Raw genomic sequence first — 18,894 nt, forward strand, 5'->3', positions numbered from 1 at the left:
GCCTATAATCAGACTTTGGAAACCTGAAAATGTGTGTGGTTTTTTTTAAAAGCATAACCTCATACACATAACAATTCAATAAAGTTCTTATGGAGTAACTAACTGCAAGTTTGCTAGTAGCTGAGTTCTATCCCTTGAAGAAATGAAAGAAATCTTTCAATTAGTCAGAAGGGATGCTCTCAAAAAAGTATTGATCTTTCCACCAGTCTATCCTGACCAAGGAGAAGAATATGAAGTCACTGAAAAGTAAAGTTATACTGTTGAGCAGGTGTCAACTCCTGGCGACCACAGAGCCATGTGGTTTTCTTTGGTAGAATACAGGAGGGGTTTTCCATTGCCATCTCCCGAGCATCTCCTGAGCCTTTCAGCATCTTCCTTTATCGCTGCTGCCCGATATAGGTGTTTCCCATAGTCTGGGAAACATACCAGCTGGGATTTGAACCAGCAACACTTAGTTGAAGCCAAATGTGTTTCAACCAGTTCTCAGTCTTCTTCAGTGGCAATGATGCATTGGTTTCATTCTTCTTGCAAAATACTCCAAATGTGTGCCAGAAAGAATTTTCTCCTAGTAGACCACACAATGCTTACAATCTACTGTTCTCCTGCAAAGCACAGATTGTAAGCACTGTGTGGTATACTAGGAGAAAGTCCTTTCACTCATTTGGAGAAAGACATTTATCAAGCAAGGTGTTTTACTACTTGCAAGATATTTTACTACTCAGCTGCTAGCAAACTTGCAGCCAGTGATTCCTTACGGAGTTTATTGAATTGTTATGTGTATGAAGCTATGTGCACATCCATACATGCTTTAACATGTTCATGTTTCCAAAATTTGATTGTATGCATAAATGTTACGTATACAAAGTTTTTTATTTACAACAATCTCAGGATTAAATATATTTACTTAGGATTCTTTTGGGTTTGCTCCTACTACTAGTGAATCCTATATTTCAAGGTACTTCTTGCTGTTCCCCTAAATTGATTGCCAGCATGGGAAAGGGCCTTGCTATCTTTCCTTTGCTTGGAATCATTATTTTGGCTAGGAAGGTGTCTCTATGCACCTCTTCCTTTAGTTCTCTAACATACAAGCTGTGTGTAGGGACAACCAAGGCTGAAAACAGCTTTTGGCCTATGGAAAGGATCCAGATTTGTCCTCTTAGAATCCTGAAGCATGTGGAAGTATAGATCCTATCCTTACAACGTAGAGAGCTTTTTAGAGCTATATCATTTTCTTTCACATCTTGAATGCTCAGCAACCTGATTTCCTAAAAATAAATCTTTTAAAAAATCAATTCTACTCTAACATTTGGAATCCGAAGCTCCCATGTTTACCCATACATTTAAATAATGAGCCATGTTGCATGCTACTGTTAAATGGATAATTTGGTTTTGTAGAAGAATACTAAAACATCTCCTATGAGAAACTGTGGCCAAATCCTTATCTGGAGTGGTAGCAACTTTGTTGTTGCTGTTATTTTTAATCGGGCCACTTATATTTACAACAATGGCCACTTACTCACCTAGTGGATAGAGGTTTGGCTTGCAAGCCAATACACAGCTGTAGGGAAGGGATTTCAGTGATCCCAATTATACCAGAGCAAGCATGTGTGAGAAGAACCAAGTCCATTCAGAGTATCTTGAGACAGACATTTAAGGTCCAAATACTTGTAAAGGTTTATTAAGGAAGTTACATACTTGGATAGGAAGTCTGTGTCCCTGAGCTTTCTATGTCTTCACAGTGCAAGAAGAGAACACAGAAGGAGAAAGGTAAACTGCAACAAGCAGGTATGAAGAGGAGGGGGAGACCTGAGAGTGAGGCTATTCACACAATTGTAGAAAATCGGGCTAGCCTCACAATCATGTCTCACAATCATTGCCTCACAATCATCGGCTGCGAGCCTGGTGGTTCTTGAGCGGGTAACCTGCTCAAGCAGCCTGCCCCTTAAACCGGGTTTGCGGAGCGAGTGCTCCGCAAACCCGGGTTTTGGGATTGTGAGTAGGCGCGGCTCCGAGCCATGGCTACTCATGAGTAGACGCCGGGCAGGAGGCTGAAAGCAGCCTCCCGGCTCGGGGGTCTCCCCAGTATGCCCTGCACGCTCGTGCAGGACACATTGGAGCTTCTGGGGACCACGCGGCCCCCAAACTCCCCAGCCCCCACTGGCTCCGTCATGGAGCCAGCAGTCATGCAGAACTGATCGTGAGACCCGCCTCAGTATCTGTCTACCAACAAGAGGAAGCCAGAGCAGACACACAGAGAGAAACAAGAGTGGGGAAACAAAGCGAGAGACCCTTGCTTACTGTCTCTATCCCCAGTGCCACTAGTGGTCAATAGGATAGAAGGTATAACCCAGATCCATCAGAACTGGAGCAGTTGGAGCCAGCCATTCCCTTGAAGGAGTCCTGGAGCACGGAGGACCCAGTGTCCACAGGTGGGGCTCCAGCCCCTTGCCTATAGCCCTCTCCATTTCCCATGGTTCCCCAGGAGCAGAGGCAACACTGAACCTAAGCACCAGCTCTGAGGGCACAGCACAATGCCTAGCAGCTCTGGGGCCCCCTCGCCATGTATCCAATTGGGTTGAGAAGGGACTGGGTGAAGGGGGAGTGCCTGTGCAAGACCTAACAGCCTTCAGTTGTCACCAGTCTTTGGCAGGTCCAAAAGCTATCCTAGAGAGCTTGTGTTGCCCTTCCAGACCTGGGCCTCAGCTCACCATTTAAACGACGAGGAAAACAATACATCCCTGCCTTACAGTATTACAAGATCATAAAGCAGTTCTCACGACAAGTATCCTGCTGAGCTTTGGGGGCAGTGTTCCCTCTAACAGGGATCCCCAGACGGTGTTGTCTACAACTCTCATAATCCCCAAGCAAAAGCCATTGCAGCTGGGGAATTCTGGGAGTTTTAGTCAACATCTGGGGATCCCTGTTTGGGAGCTGGGCATGCTTCCTTCTTTTTGTCAGTCTTAACCAAGGTAGGAGGAAGGGGGAGTGATCGTGGGTGAGAGAGGAGCTGGGTGTCCTACCCAGCTCTTGGATGAGGTAGGAGGAGAAGCGTTTCCTTTTAATCTGTTTAAATCTCCTTTTAATCTCTTGTGCCTTTAATCTGCAATCCACCCAGAGATTTGCATATGGGATGGTATATAAATACAAAAAGTAAATACATTAAGAAGTTGTCCTCCCCAGCTGCTCTCTCACACATGATCATGCCTCCCTCCTCCAACCTAGTTGCTTGCTCACACATGACTGAAAGGTCAGGAGCACGCAGAGCTCCCAAAACTGGGTCGGACACTTGATCAAAAAACTGGGTAGGACATGTGAACTGCCTTAATGTATGAAAATATTTCCAACAGCCTAAAGTGTTGCATAAAGAAGTATTATCATTGTTGGTGAACATTCAAGTGCACACTACAAACCTGTAGACATTGTTATGGAAAGTGTTATAACTTCCCAAGGCGATCAGTGACCCCAGTCCTAGACCATAGGAGAAAAAGATCTGTGTGGCTGCATCCATCCAAACCTGAAAAGGAAGAAGATGCCTTGAATTTCTATATTGACATAATCTGGTTTACTAGCTCGGAGGCTTCCAAATATTTAGAAGTTGTCCACTCAGGTCGGGTAGTGATGTCATGAACTTCTGCACTGGTTCTCTGTGGGCGGCAATGGCGGGGGGGGGGGAGGCAGGCTGGCAGCTGCAGGGATGTTGAAAGGCAGTGACACCATTAACCCACCCACCCTCTCTTTGCCAGCAGCAATGAGGGCAGAGAGAGGGAAGAGGATGGGTAGAGCTCTTTCCAGACTAGCTGCTGGAACAGCAGCAAAATGCCTCTGTTTGGGCAAGTCGCATTCGGAACATAAACAGCAGGGGTCGCAGTCTCGCATCAACTAACAACCCGAAAAGACAGCAACTTTCCTTGATCTTAGCCAAAAGGCCGAGAGAGAGCAAATATGGCTTCCTGGAAGGAAGCTCCCGACTAACCTCTCAGGAGTTTTCAATCCCGTTCGGTCTAATTATCTTCATTATTAATATGAAGATCAGAATGCATGCAGAGCTTGGCCTCCCCACTTCGACAGGAGGGGAGTCTGGCAAGATTCCAGGATTGAGAAAGTCTGGAGGACTCTGGACGACCCCCTCGGGAGAGACCTTTCTGCTTTGGTTGACTCAGCCTTCCATCCTTCCGAGGTCGGTAAAATGAGTACCCAGAATGTTGGGGGCAATATGCTAAAAATCATTGTAAACCGCTTAGAGAGCTCCGGCTATAGAGCGGTAAATAAATGTAAGTGCTATTGCTATTGCTATTGCTATTCAAGCATCAGGCTGAATGGGAGAGGTTTCCACCAGCCTCATTAAGGAAGACCTTGCTACATATATTCCTATCTACATCTTTCCTAATTAAATCTCTGAGATGTCTACGGCCGTGAGTTTGGCAGTTCTATGGCTTTTTATTGATAGCTCTTGCTTATTTTCGCTATTTTTTATTTTGCTGGAGATCTCAGCATTCCAACGCTAACAGCTTTCAGTTCTGCCTCGAAGAATTTTTTTTTAAAAAAGTCTGATACTCCAGCAATTACTTGTTTCTTAGTTTAATCTTGAACTATAAACTATAAACTATTTATAGCCTTTGTCGTCGAGGAATATCATGGTTTCTTTTTCTTTTTTCTTCCCATTTAAAATTCTTTGTGAACTCCCTCCTCCCACATTGTGAACTTCCCAGCAGACAAGAACTTGCAATGGAGAAGATAGACTTGGAGAGAATGGTCTCCCCCACCCCCACCACACTTTCTTGACTCTGTTTTTCATTTTAATGTTTTGCAAAGCCACATGTCAATTCAGCTATGTTTGTCTTACAAAGCCCTGCATGGAAAAATTGTTTACCAGTTTGCTGGTAGGATCCGACTCTAGAAGACTTGCTCTGTATTAATAGTTCCATTTACAATTCCTGTTGTTTGCATGACTGACAAGGTGTTTTATGGCTGAACAATCACCTTTTTGCTATTAACTATCCAAGCTCTGACTGGAGAAGCGAAAGTGTTGGAGAAAGAGTTTGCTCCCTTCGTGTCGAGACCTTGACTTTATCTTGAAGAATCACCATACTTGTCTCTTGGCTGAGCTCGAACGATGAAGATTTATTATCCCTTACAACTTACAACTTTTAATTCCTCATTACTTTCATTTTTACTGAATGTTGATCTTGCTAAAGACAGGGTGGGGAAATTGGTACGGGGAGTGACAGTTAAGATGTGTTTTACTTTGAGATGAATTCAGAAGATTCTATTAGAATGACACTGAAAGCCTTAATTTTATTTGAAAGTTTACTTGCTTCCACTGTTTACCCTTTGTATGTAAATTAATAAAACGTCTTGGCTTTGGGAGCTACAGCTATGGAGAGGCTTATGCGGAATGATTTTAACTGGAGGGATTTCTATGTGAAGAAACTTGATAACTGTTTTTTCCCCTCAGGCACAAAAGTTGTAGTTCTGTAGGGATGTGCGAAACGTTTCGGATACAAAACGTTTTGTACCCAAAACAGCCTCTTTCGGGTGTTTTGTAGACAAAACAAAATACCCATTTTCCAGATCCAAAAGTTTTGTATACAAAACAAAACGTCCCTGTTTCAGCTACAAAACGTTTTGTTGTTTCGGACCTCCATTTTGTGGTGATCTCTGAGTCAGTCTCCATTTTGTATTTGACATCTCTTTGAATTTCCCACCCTTCCAGCCTTCTGATCAGTGACCTAAATCATGGGCTGACCTGCTGACAATTCCCTCCTAGTTCCCCATTGGCCCTTTTGCTTCTTGCCACTCTTTACTGACCCCACATTGGCCAGGGGAAGGATTGCTAACCCATGGGGTGCTGGGTTCTGCTGTTTCTGTGGTGTTCTGAGTGTAGATTCTCTGGTAGCATATGAGAGTGGATTCTTGTTTTTCTCTGAAAATCTCATATGCTACCAGAGAATCTACAATGAACACCTCAGAAACAACAAAACCCAGTACCCCACAGGCTTGTGGGTATGGGGGTGATTGGCACCCTATGTGCACTACACAACCCCTCGCCCCCCCAAGTGGAATTATGAGGCTGCTGAAACCTCCATTATTCCCTATGGGAGAAATCTTAAAGACATGTAAACTTCAACAAACCACAAAAGATCAGCCCTTTGCCCAATTCCTTTGAAATAATTCTGGAAGTTTCCTTGCCTCCATTGGGCACTACCACTCATCGCACACTGCTCTGGGTCATCCCTTTCCCCTTGATGTGAAGTGATACATTTGCTGGAATCCCCATTATTTCCTAGGGGGAAATTCTTAAAGATGTGTAAGCTTAAAAAAAAAATCACAAAAAAAATCAGCCCTTTGCCTAATTCCTTTGAAATTTGGGTGGTAGCTTCCACCCATTGGACACTACCACCACCACCCACTCTTTTTGCCCTGGGACCCTTTTTAAAAATCCAAATCGATTCGGATTCGGATTAGGAAAATTTGGCTTCAAAACAAAACAGGGCTGATTCGGATTCAGAAAATTTGGGTACAAAACAAAACGGGGATGTTTCGATTCAGATACAAATTGAAACAAGAAAATTCCAAAATGCACACCCCTATAGTTCTGGCACAGCTTTGTCTCTCCCCTATGTGAGAATGTCCTTGGACATTGTTTCTAAGATTTCATGTTAACCCTTTGCTACATGAGCAAGAAGATTCTCAAAGTCTCAAAGACTTTAATGCTAATTTCTCCTTTCCCCCCCACCATGTCTCTTTCCTTTTTCTTTTTGGTCTCCAGAAATATGACTAATTCAGGGTTTATATATTTATAGGTTTTAACTTCGAGTATAAATAATATTATACCTCATAAATTGGCTCATCAATGTATTCCCTGTGCTTAATGTTTTTTCTATCAAATATTATTTAGGGAGTTCTATAGGATTTAATACTGACACAACCTTAATATTCAAAGTCTTGACCTAAAGAATTAACACATATCATTAGAAAAGAAACTGGAAAATATGTGACTATTTTAGGGTAAACTTTAGGATTGTAACTTTGAGCATAATTCAATATTTAACCTCATTACTTAGTCTTTTAAGGTATTCCCTGTGTTAATTGCCTTTCTTATTTTAACCATTAATATTTAGGGAGTTCTAAATACGGTCTAATATGGGTAATAATCTAATCAGGAATTAAATTGCATAAATGAGCCCCTGGTGGCGCAGTGGTAAAACTGCCGCCCTGTAACCAGAAGGTTACAAGTTCGATCCTGACCAGGGGCTCAAGGTTGAGTCAGCCTTCCATCCTTCCGAGGTCGGTAAAATGAGTACCCAGAATGTTGGGGGGGCAATATACTAAAATCATTGTAAACCGCTTAGAGAGCTCCGGCTATAAAGCGGTATATAAATGTAAGTGCTATAATGAACCCGATGATTCTAAAGACTTAAGCAAATGTCACATATATCTGCCTTTTGTTTTCCCTTTTTTATAGAAGAAATGAGAATCAATTGGAATGAATTGGGAATGGAGGACTCAGAGAAGAAATGAGAATACTCTTGTTGACTTAACTTTCAGAAACAAATTGACATAATAGCGTAAATATTATTATACATATGGAACAAGATTACTGGCTATATCCTACCATATGACATTATAGTTTTTTAAAAGATACAAAGGACAAGTAGCTGAAGATTATATTGTTTCTCCTCTCAGCTTCAGTTTATTATTTCCTCTTTCTTTTCCTAGGGGTTTTTATTACCCGTTATGTACACTTTATAATAACACTTTGAGAAACTTGGCTGGATGCAAACAATTGGAAGTAAACTGTGAAAGATTAGCTATATGTATAGAGGGGATATCTTATTGTTATAGTTCGATAGTTTATGCTCCCAGCTGTGGGGTATAAAGATCAGTTGAGGCTGAATTTAGTCCCCCTCCATTTATCTTTCCGATCTGTTTGTTTGTCTTTCATTACATGAGGAGGGGGACTATTAAAGGTCTAGCTGATCTTTGCTAATTATTTTATTATGGTTCTTGAATACCAGTCTGTAACGAGATGAGATTTTTACATAGTTGGACATGTGGCCTTGTATTTACAATACACATGCTACTTTTGTTATGGCAGAAATCGTTTTGCATACTAAGTTATCCAGTAGGGGGAGTGTTCTACGAGAGTTTTAAGTGTTACTTTCTCTGATGATTAGGGATAAAGTCTAGCCTATAGACATTTTCTCAGTATTGCTGTTATTATTATTTTTTAACTTTCCATGGATTGTTTTAGCAGGTAGTTGAATTGTCTTTGGAGGAGAGAGCCAGTATGAAGGGATTGGTGTGACCCAGGGTGTGACGGGCGCAGAGACATGCATGATTATTTTATGTCTTGCCTGAGAGATCTTTCCTTATTGTATTGAAATTATAATAATATAAACGGTATGTTGAGCTCTCACTAGTAGGATTGAATTCACCAATTTTATTTATTCTCATCTGTCATTCATAATATTGAAACTCTACTGGAAGAGAACTGCATAGAATTTTGCTGGTGGAGTTTGCTGGTGAGGTTTTTGTTGTAAACCTATTATCTGGTCTGATAGAACAAGGACTTTAAAATTCTCTGAATTCATTTTTTGGTTTTGCTAGAAACATGGATGTCCTTTGATCATTTTAGATTTTTTCAGTCCATCAGCTCAATATATAAGATATTACATTAATTTTTTCATTTAATGCAGCTGAGACAGAAAAGACTAAAGGATCCAAGATCTTTCAGAATCTTCCTTTTACTTATTGGAGAGTAATACATAATAAAACATATTTTATTAATTATATATATTACAAGATTTAGTTAACTTACTTAAATAAAGTTCTCAAACAAATATCTTTTCTTTCTATTATTTATACAGGTTTCAATTCAGACGCACGACAGCATGGAGAATGAGACCTCACAGAGCTAGGAAAAGACTGCAGTCACAGTGAGATAAGAAGTTAAGATGCTTGCAAACTGCAAGCCCTTGCTGATTCACTCACTCACTAACATGAAACTCCCAGACCAGACTCCCAGACTCACAAAAGAAAGAAACATCCCGTTTTCGCGCATGGGTCTCAGACCTTGCCTAGACTACAAAATAAATCAATAAATTTTTTAAAAAATCAAAAATTCAAAATGCATTAATGCCCTGGAACATGCAAGAAAACTCTCCTATTGGACAGCATAGGTCATGAGACCTCTTAAAGCTAGGAAAAGACTAGAGCAACAGCAACAGAAAATGTTGATATGCTTGCATATTGCAAGCCTGTGTGTGTGTATCTATTAGGCATGTGCCCGAAACGTTTCGGAGGCCATTATGAAGGCCTCCAAAACGTTTCGGCACTGGGGGCGGTTTCGGCGTTTTGGCGCCAGCGGGGGTAGCGCTTTAAGGGCGGGGGAGGGTGTACTCACCCCTCCCGCCGCATTTCCCCCGCCGGCGCGCTGTTTTTTTTAAGCCCCTCGAGGCGGCAGTGCTCCTCCCTGCCGCCCTGTTTGCCCCATCTGCTGGAAGTGGCGAGTGCGCGTGCGCCTGTTGTGTGTGCGCGCGCCCTTCTGCCATGTGTGCACGCGCGCATGACGGGCGTATGCACACTCGCGACTTCTGGCCACTTCCGGCCAACGGGGCAAACGGGGCGGCAGGGAGGAACGCTGCCGCCCCGAGGGGCTTAAAAAAAACAGCGCGCCGGTGGGGGAAATGCGGCGGGAGGGGTGAGTACACCCTCCCCCGCCCTTAAAGCGCTACCCCCGCCGGCGCCGAAGATTTCTGTGCACATCCCTAGTATCTATATATATCTTCAGGTGCTCAAGGTTGCTTTTACTTTCTCTCCCACTCACTTCTCTCAGTTTTCTTCCCTCACAAAGCAGACTGTCTTGCTCTACACTCCTGTCCTGTGGCAAAATTATCCTGGAATTCAGGGGAGTTGATGTTAAAATCCCTTATTCTGAAGATGTAACGTTTTCTACAAACTGCCATTTTGCTCCACCTACCAAGCTGCCATTTTGTGACTGACTCCACCTTCTCAAACCATTATTTCATGAGGACAGTTACCAAAACTCTGGCAAAAGGAAAGGAGCTCCTGGAAGCTTCAAGCCTGCCCACCCTTGATGTAGGAAACAGCCCTGAATGATACACCAAGGGGTTGTTTGTTTTATTATGACATTGGGAGACATTATTTTGGAAACACTGATCTAAATAATTCAGTTCAGGTTTCCAACATGGAGTTTAGAATGCTGAGACAATTGGCTATGAATGATGTCTATGGCATTAATTAGTTCCACACAGTTGCAAGGATCAGACAGGAATACAAATGATCTGCAAGGATCAGATGGGAATACAAACCTCAGACTGGGAGAGTTTGCTAAAATCTGGGGTAATATAAAAGAGGATTCCCTCCTTGGCTCCTGGCAAGGTGACTCCACGAAAGAACAGAATAAATAACATGAAGTAAGGATAAGTAGCTGAGAAGTATACAACCTAGAGGGGAAGAGACAGAGATTGTGAGGATGATTTTGGAAGTTGTTAAATGTAGAACTGAAACTAGTTTGCCTCTCCACCCTTCCAAGTCCCCTCAAAATTCACTTTCAGTATTTACAAAGCTTAATATTTTCATAATATTCTTTGGGTGTGGATGTGCCAATAGACTATTCATATTTATGTCCAGTGCCAGCAACAAGGCTTCTAGGGAGGGACTGGGTCCATGGGTGGTGGGGATGGTGAATGCCTCTCTAGAGCAGGGGGTGCTCCCCACTTGCTTGAAGGAGGCAGTAATTAGGGAGCTCCTTAAAAAAGCCCTCATTGGACCCAGATGACTTAAATAACTTTCGATCAGTTTCTAACTTCCCCTTCTTGGGCAAGGTGTCGGAGAGCGTTGTGGCATTTCAGCTCCAGGCAGTCCGGGATCAATCTGATAGCTTAGATCCTTTCTAGTTTGACTTCTGACTTGGATATGGGACGGAAACCGCCTTGGTCGCCCTGGTGGATGACCTACGCCAGGAGATAGACAGAGGGAGTGTGACTTTGTTGATCCTCCTGGACCTCTCAGAGGCTTTCAGTACCATCGACCATGGTATCCTTCTGGGACGTCTCTCCAGGTTGGAACTTGGGGGCACAGTTATACAATGACTCAGTTCCTACCGGATGGGTTGTACTCAGCAGATGGTGCTGTGGGATGCCTGCTCCACCCTTTGGCATATGGGGTGCCACAGGGATCTATTCTGTCCCCCATGCTGTTTAAAATTTACATGAAACCTCTGGGAAAGGTCATCCATAGGTGTGGGCTGCAGTGCCGTCAATATGCTGATGACACCCAGCTCTACCTATCTTTTAAGTCAGCAGACACCAGGGAGGCGGTGGATGCTCTGAACCAGTGCTTGGAGGCTGTTCTGGAATGGATGGGGGCAAACAAGCTGAAACTTAATCCAGACAAGACAGAAGTGCTCTGGGTTGGTAGAACTGATCATCTGAGTAATGAGGTAAATCTGGTCTTGTACAGGGTCACACTCCCTCTGAAAGACAAGGTCCGCAGCTTGGGGGTGCTTCTGGACCCGACACTGTCCTTGGAGGTGCCTTTGACCAACTATGGCTAGTACTCCAGCTGTGACCCTTCTTGGAGAAGTTGGTCCTGACCTCAATCACTCGTGTTGGTAGCATCCATATTAGACTACTGCAATGTGCTCTATGTGGGGCTGCCCCTGAAGACTGTTTGGAAGCTTCCACTGATCCAGAATGCTGCTGCAAGGATGCTCATGGGCACAAGTCGCTTCATGAGTTTCACACCCATCCTGTGGCAGCTTCATTGGTGACCAGTCCACTTCCAGGCTAGATTCAAGGTGCTGGTCTTGATCTTTAAAGCTCTACATGGCTTGGGGCCGGGGTACCTGTTGGACTGCATTTGTCCATATGAACCTGCCAGTTGTCGCTCCTCAGCTTTGGAATGCCCTCCCTGAAAAGCATCGCCATGCTCCCTCCCTCAGTGTTTTTAAAAAACTAAAAACATGTCTTTTTAAAGAGGCTTTTTAATGCACCATCTTTGGTTATATCTGGTAGGTTCTTTAGTTTTTAGAACTCTCAATTTTTAGCTTTTAAAATAACTTTTAATTTGAAACTGATTACTGATTGTATTTTTTAGCCTGACTTTTAACTTTATTTAATTTGGTTAATTGTATTACTTTTATTTTACATTTATTTATTTATTCAATTTTTATACCACCCTTCCAAAATGGCTCAGGGCGGTTTACAATGAAAAACAGAAACCATTAAAACCAATAACAATTAAAACAGAGATATAAATATTAACACCAACTAAAAAACATCTTAAAAAACAATTAAACTGTCATAACAATTAAAACCCTGAAAACCAGTTAGCATTAAAAAAATTAAAACTAATTAAAAACCCTGAAAGGCCAGGCCAAACAGATGGGTTTTTAGGGCTCTTTGTATCTATTTTATTGTTGTGAACCACCCCGAGCAGTAGTGTACTGGAAGGAGCATGACAAAGCTATTCAGGTAGACCGTTCCAGAGCTGAGGGGCCACAACCGAAAAGGCCATCTCTAGTCCCCACCAACTGGATCTCTGTTAGTGCGGGGCCATGAGCAGGGCCTGAGATTGTTCTGATTACAGCACAGGTCTGGGGCTCAGTCCTGCCTGGCTCTTCCTTTTCTTCCAGTGATTTCAGCTAGAAGGCTTCTCTTCTTCTTGCTAACTGCTCACTCCCTGCATGGATTCACTCTAGCAGGCTTCCAGACTCAATTCCTTCTTCTGCATCCTCCAGCTCTGATCTGCTCCAGCAGACTCTCTTGATTTCTCCTTCCAGGACTCTTTCCAGCAGACTCTTGACTTCTCCATCTTCCAGGCCTCTGTCTATCAGGACTCTCTCTCAGGACCACTGTTCCCTCTAAGGCGTGTGCCTGTGCGTGTGCTCACAAGTTTTTGGCTATCCACTCAGTTCATTTTAGATCCTGCTCAGGCTGAATCAGGAAAGCCCCATCCTGAATGCAAGTGCTCACACACTGCCTTGATATAGTGCTGCTCAGAACAAAACTCATTCCGCACAGAGATGAAAAATATTAGAGAGAATACTGCTCAGGACTCTGTTGACTTCACTAACTTCCCTCTCAAAACACTCCCAATATATACAGTTTCTCTGGCCCAAAAGTTTTTTAAGCCATCCAATCAGAACAAACAAAAATTCCCTCAATTCCTTGAAATCTTCTTTCCCTCCAAAAACCAACTGTCAAAATGTTAAACCAAAAGTGAAACTTCAGAAAACCAAGAATGAACTTTTTGTTGGAAGTAAAGGACTTTGCGCTGTCTCTTGTCTCAGACAGTGGAGGACAGACTAGTGAGTCAGAGGGCTAGAGGGTCAAGACATTGGTCATCCCTTCTCCACTGCTCTGACACTATCCCTTTGAAATGTAGAGTGCTACTCTTAGGGATGAACTTCCTCTCTTCCCTCTCTTCCCTACCTGCCCTTCTACCTTGCAACATGGCAAGCCTCTCTCCCTGCACCATATGTGCAGAGAAGATGCAGAATCCATCTGCATCCAGCTAGATAGATAGATTAGAGATCCTAACTCCTCACTTTCCTATCTAGAATGGAGTTCCTTAATAAATGCCTTTTATATTGATTTGAAACTATGAATTGGCTCCAAGTTACTTTACTCTCAGCATACACGCATGCCTAACTAAATCCGCTGTGTTGTGCCTCTGTACACTCTGCTATAATGAGAAAGGGATTCTCTCACCACAGAGAATTTCCAACACTTTTGACCTTGCCATCCTTCTCCATGAACAGGGATTTGCAAACACAGGGATCCTATTTACAATACTGCAGAGTTTTTATGAATGTAATATAACACAATTCATTTATCATGGCTTATTTACCAGAAGAGGTTTGGGAACATTAACACATGATACAATACAGGGGCTTATCCTCCAAAACCCAAGAGGTCTACAGAAGGTATCTCAAATTGAGATCCCAAATCTTCGGCCAGTTTTTTAAAATGCCGCTTGAAATCTTTTGTAGTCTTAAGAAGGTTCAATTTGCTTTTTAAAAACTGACCAGCTATCAGGGGATGAGATCCGACAAGAAAACCATGATGATTTTGCCATTGTGAAAGCTTATGAAAAAGGCAAAATTTGGATGCCACCCTCTGCAATTTTGCCTCGAAATGTAGAAGTCCTAATTATAGGCACTCAAGCGGAAAACTGAGTCTAGAGGACATTTCAACATAAAAGAGAGTGCGGCAATCAAAGGTATTACTGGAGTGTGTAATTAGCATAAAGTACCTTTCCGGTCCACTCAACACCTTTCCAGATAGAGAAATAGACCAGAACCCAGGCTAATGCAAGCGTGCCAGCCAAAGGCCATCGGATATTACCCGGCTCCCCCAAACCTCCGGAAAGCTGGTGCATATTTCTCCTGCAAGAGGAAAACATGAAAATCAGAACAGCTGAGGCCCACAGAGACTGAATGATTAGAACTTTCAGAAGCAGAGCTGTTGATAGAGAAGATCCTGAAAAGTTGGAAAGCTAAAACTGAAAACATAGAATCCTTCCACACTGCAAAAAAATGTGTGACCTGAATGAAGAGTTTGCGCATAAGTTGGAAGCAGGAACTTACTCAACCTCCAGACACTTCTGCAGTCTTCTTTCCCTGTGCAAGCTCGTGGGCTGGTCACATGGCCACAAGGGACCTCATGCAATTTCTGCAGTGCCATCTGCTGGCCATTTGCTGGCAATCCATGATGAAAATCGCTTATTTTGAGACTATAGAGAAACCTTTATTTCCCTGACCCCGATATTCCGGATTTCACAGAAAGCTTTTGTGGAACCAGAAGTTCAATTATTTTTCTTCCTCATTCTGCTCTTGACCTCTGTCACGGCAATATGCTGTTCAACCTTGTGCAGAGAAAAATACTTTCTGTGTCCCAAACAGTATTTTGTGTGGTAGCATACAGCCATTTGTGTGTGTGTGTATGTGTGAATCACCTTCTATGTCACAAAACTTGTGGGTTGTGAAATGTTATTTTAGGAACTTTTGTGACTATGTGCTTGTTGCCTCAATTTTCTGGACAAGTGCCTAATCCAGACTGTCCTCTCCCACCCCCATTAGTTTGGAAAATAGAGGTTTCTCCGTACTTCAGAAGTATTATAATTTTCATCACTTCATGGGTGGAAGAAAAGAAAAAGAAAAAGGAAAAGAAAAAACAGAAAATAAAAGAAAAGAAGGAAAAGATATGGACCCGAGCAAGTGTCTGGAAGCTCAGTAAGCTCTCCCAACTTGCAGGCAAGCTCTTCAGGTCACACACATTTTTGCAGCCTGGAAGGACCCATGGACAAGGCAAACTTGATGGCACACTTAGGATTGGTGGACCCCATGGAAAGAGAGCTCCAAGAAAATAGCCCCAGATGCTGGAAGCATGATGCTGTTGTTTTATAGGAGGAAACTGGGCAGGGGTTTGGGGAGAGCACAGAAAGGAACAGCAGACTGGGCAAAGATGGCATTCATAAGCAGCACACACCAATGCTACAAGAGTGGGTGCAATCCTTGGCTCTCCGGTGAAATGGCCAGCATGGTCTCAAAAGTCTAAGGAGGCAGGCAGGCAATATAGTCTGCTTGAGGAAGCAGCCCATAAAATGTGAATGGGTGCCATGACAATCTGGGATACCCCAATTTGGGAAATGTTGGCACTACCGACTAGTTTCTAGAATCACATTTCAGAGTTTGAATGACCTCCTCCTCTCCTCTGTCACAAATACAGTGTTTAAGTATAGATGCCATCCCAAGGTGAAGTAGACCCTGCCGCTTCCTTTTCTACCACCCCCCACCCCACCCCACCCCACCCCCCACCACTGATGAGATGATCCCAACAATGGTGAAGCCTGACTCAGGCTGGGCACCTACTCCCAGAACTCGGTCACAGCGCTGGTCCGGTTGGTGGTGTCGTTGAGGGAGTAGTTGGAAAAGCATCTGTCTGTGTTCCAGGCATTTCCACAGCCCTGCCATGGCAAGTTCTGGGGGGAAGAAAAGGAGTTGAGGGTACAGTCAGCTTAACCTGTTGGATTTCTGCTCGTATGCAGCTGTCTGAAGCACAGGAGGTTGCCTTATAAACTGGTTGGCCTCTTTGCCAGTAAATAGCCCTGCCTACTTACACACTACTGCAAGGTTGGTTAGGACAAGAAGCTGGAAACGTGCAGGGGATGGGTTGGTTAAAATATGGGATCTTGTAGTTATGGTGAGATGCACTAACTTTATCCAAATGCGGGAAGTGGGGAAGCGGCAGGTAGTACTCTGCCCATCTGCATGGGCAAAGCAGTTCAGGAGAAGGCGGCAGATGGCCAGACAAACTCGCAGAGGCATGGGAGACGATAAAACAAGCTGCCGTTTCATTGTCAGGTTGTAACTCCCTGTGCTGAGCTCAATAGAGGGCGAAGACCTGCTCTGAAGTTCTGTTCGGGAATCCTCCGAAGTCACTTCAGTGGAATCTGTACAAATGACTTGTCTGTGTTTAAAGAGATAACCACAGACGTTGCAGGTGTTTGGGGGAACTCTGGGGGCTGCAGACATATGGCTCCGAAAGGGGCGGAACAATACAAACGCTTTGGCGAGGGCTTTCGCTCTTGCTTGGAAATACAGTCCAGCCCAAAGCGGACAGAAGCGCGGGACACTTATAAAGCCGCTCAGCAGCTGTGTCTGAATTGAAAGTAATCTCAGGGGAATAATAAAAAACAGATGCTTTTATGTCTATTGATTGTTTAGAGAGTTATATTACAGGAGGCACTTTCCTTTCCAAGCAGGACTGCCAAGGGGAAAAAAAAATACTGACCTGGATTTCCCCCGCTTTTAGACCAGCCACCATTAAAGCAAGGGGCTGTTTTAATTCCCTCTGCTCCCCTTTTTGAAATGCTGGACACCTGGCCTGAATAGATAGCCTTGCACTGGGCACTGGCTGATATCTTGTGCAATATTCCGCATGCGTTGTAACCGAATGAGCGTGCAGCCACACAAGTGCACTCTTGCACAACTGCAAAAATGGCACAACTGCAGTTGCACGACTGAAAGTCATTGGAGAGGATGACCTACCACCACTCAGATGTGCTCGGGCCATTTTTGCAGTTGTTAAAGAGGGCACTTGCACAACTGTGCTTGTGTTCCGTTACGACGCATGTGGAGCATTGCATGTTGCGCTGGCAACCACCCAGTGCAAAGCTGTCTAGTCAGGTTAGGTGTCCTCTGCTCCTACATTTGCCAGATAAGCTAAACTCCACACCATGGCTCCACCAACAGACCTCACTCGAGGCCCTGACCAAGGGTCAGAACAGAACATTTCTTGCAAAGTTCAGGAGTTCTATCCCCAAACAGGCAACACAACACTCTCGGTTGATGCACAACGGACAAGAGTCAGGTTCCATAGCTAGGCTACAAAACAGGTTCCAAAGCCAAACTTCAGAGAGCAGCCAAACTAGACCAGTGTACTTATTTGACAGAGGATCTGTAATATTACCTTTGCTGAGGATCAGTTTGCAGGACAGGCAGATTTGATTCTGCAGCCCGATGCAACATTGCTATCTCTGTCCCTTTCCCAGAAGCCCACCCTCACTTCAAGGGATCTTTAAGCCTGAGAGGAGAACCTCCACAATCTCTTGACCATTGCTCTGAATGGAGGAGGAACTCCCAACAGCCAGCTGATCATGAGGGTTGTACATCTACCCAGAAGCGGCTGCAACATGCTATTATGTACTGCCACTTTGAGAAGCAAGCCTAGAAGACCTCAGGATGAGACAAGCCATGTGAGGATCTGGGGCGGGGGAACAGTTTCCCTTTTGCAGCAGAGGTCTGTGTGAGTGGTTGAGCTTGTATGATTTCCTTAGGGGGCGGTATAATCCTGAAACCAAATGGAGCAGTAACCAGAGAGTGTCCTTAGATAAACGGTGCTTTTTCATCTACCCATCTTTCTGCCTTGTGTGCAAATCTTAAGGCATCTATTTCACTGAAGTGATACAGCCACGTAACATTAGTTGGCTCTCACAGCCATGCAGGGTTCCCTGCCCCCATCCCCCAAGACAGGATAGCAGAAACTCACCACAGTGAAAGAGCTGAAGAGGTAATACAGTGCCCAGGCAATGATGACAACGTAATAGATATTCAACCAGAAGGAGAGAACCACAGCAGCCAGGCCCACTCCTAAAATGCACACACACAAAACCACACACAAGGCATTGCATGGGAATTCTAGGAAGCGGCCGTATACTGAGTCAGACCCTTGGTCCATCTAGCTCAGTAATGTCTACACTGACTGGCAGCGGCTCTCCAAGGTTACAGGCAAGAGTCCTTCCCAGCCCTACCCAAGAGACGCCAAGGGCTGAGTCCAGGGCCTTCGGCATGCAAAGCAGATGCTCTTCCACTGAGCTGCAGACCCATCCCCAGCTATGGCTCCATCAAAAGCTGTCAGGCTGACACTCACAGCAACACGTTAGGACCTCTGTGCAGGGCCAGAGCTGGGTATCAGGCAGCTGCCCAGAGCCCTCCGAGAGGTCCATTGCTGATCCCTGATTCCACCTCTCTGCCCATCGTCTTCATGTGGTGGGGGCGGTGGAGTGACTTTCAGGGCCCACCCAGGTGAGAGAGGCCGTTCCCCAAGGCCTCACTGGAACCTGGAGCTGGCCCTGCCTGTATGGTTTGCCCTCAGTACATGTAGCCACGGGGGTGGCCCCTTTGAAGGGAAGAGCACTTCTGACTTGCCCATGCTGAGCTGGGGTTTTTTGGTCTGCTTCTCTGTACACACTTTATGATCTCCCAAACGGAGGAAAGGCTTTTCTCACTGCCTACCAAAGGGGCGGCAACAATGGGTCAGGGCAGCACAAATGGTGCCCTTCGGGCTCTCAGTTCCCAAAGAC

The 18,894-nt window shown here is 44.3% G+C and overlaps 1 protein-coding gene across 1 annotated transcript in view; it reads right to left on the reverse strand.

Moving 5' to 3' along the window:
• The window catches only part of LOC128327114 (sodium- and chloride-dependent GABA transporter 1-like), a 66,019-nt gene that overhangs the window by 36,105 nt on the left and 11,020 nt on the right, over nucleotides 1-18,894 (reverse strand). The window contains exons 3-7 of the mRNA XM_053255395.1: nucleotides 18,081-18,181; nucleotides 15,902-16,011; nucleotides 14,284-14,416; nucleotides 10,335-10,469; nucleotides 3,411-3,514 (exon numbers count right to left, since the gene is read on the reverse strand). Of these exons, the coding sequence (XP_053111370.1) occupies nucleotides 3,411-3,514; nucleotides 10,335-10,469; nucleotides 14,284-14,416; nucleotides 15,902-16,011; nucleotides 18,081-18,181 (583 nt within the window). The remainder of the gene's footprint in view (nucleotides 1-3,410; nucleotides 3,515-10,334; nucleotides 10,470-14,283; nucleotides 14,417-15,901; nucleotides 16,012-18,080; nucleotides 18,182-18,894) is intronic.

This window comes from Hemicordylus capensis, chromosome 5 (genome assembly GCF_027244095.1).
Source record: "Hemicordylus capensis ecotype Gifberg chromosome 5, rHemCap1.1.pri, whole genome shotgun sequence".
NCBI classification, from domain to species: Eukaryota; Metazoa; Chordata; class Lepidosauria; order Squamata; family Cordylidae; genus Hemicordylus; species Hemicordylus capensis.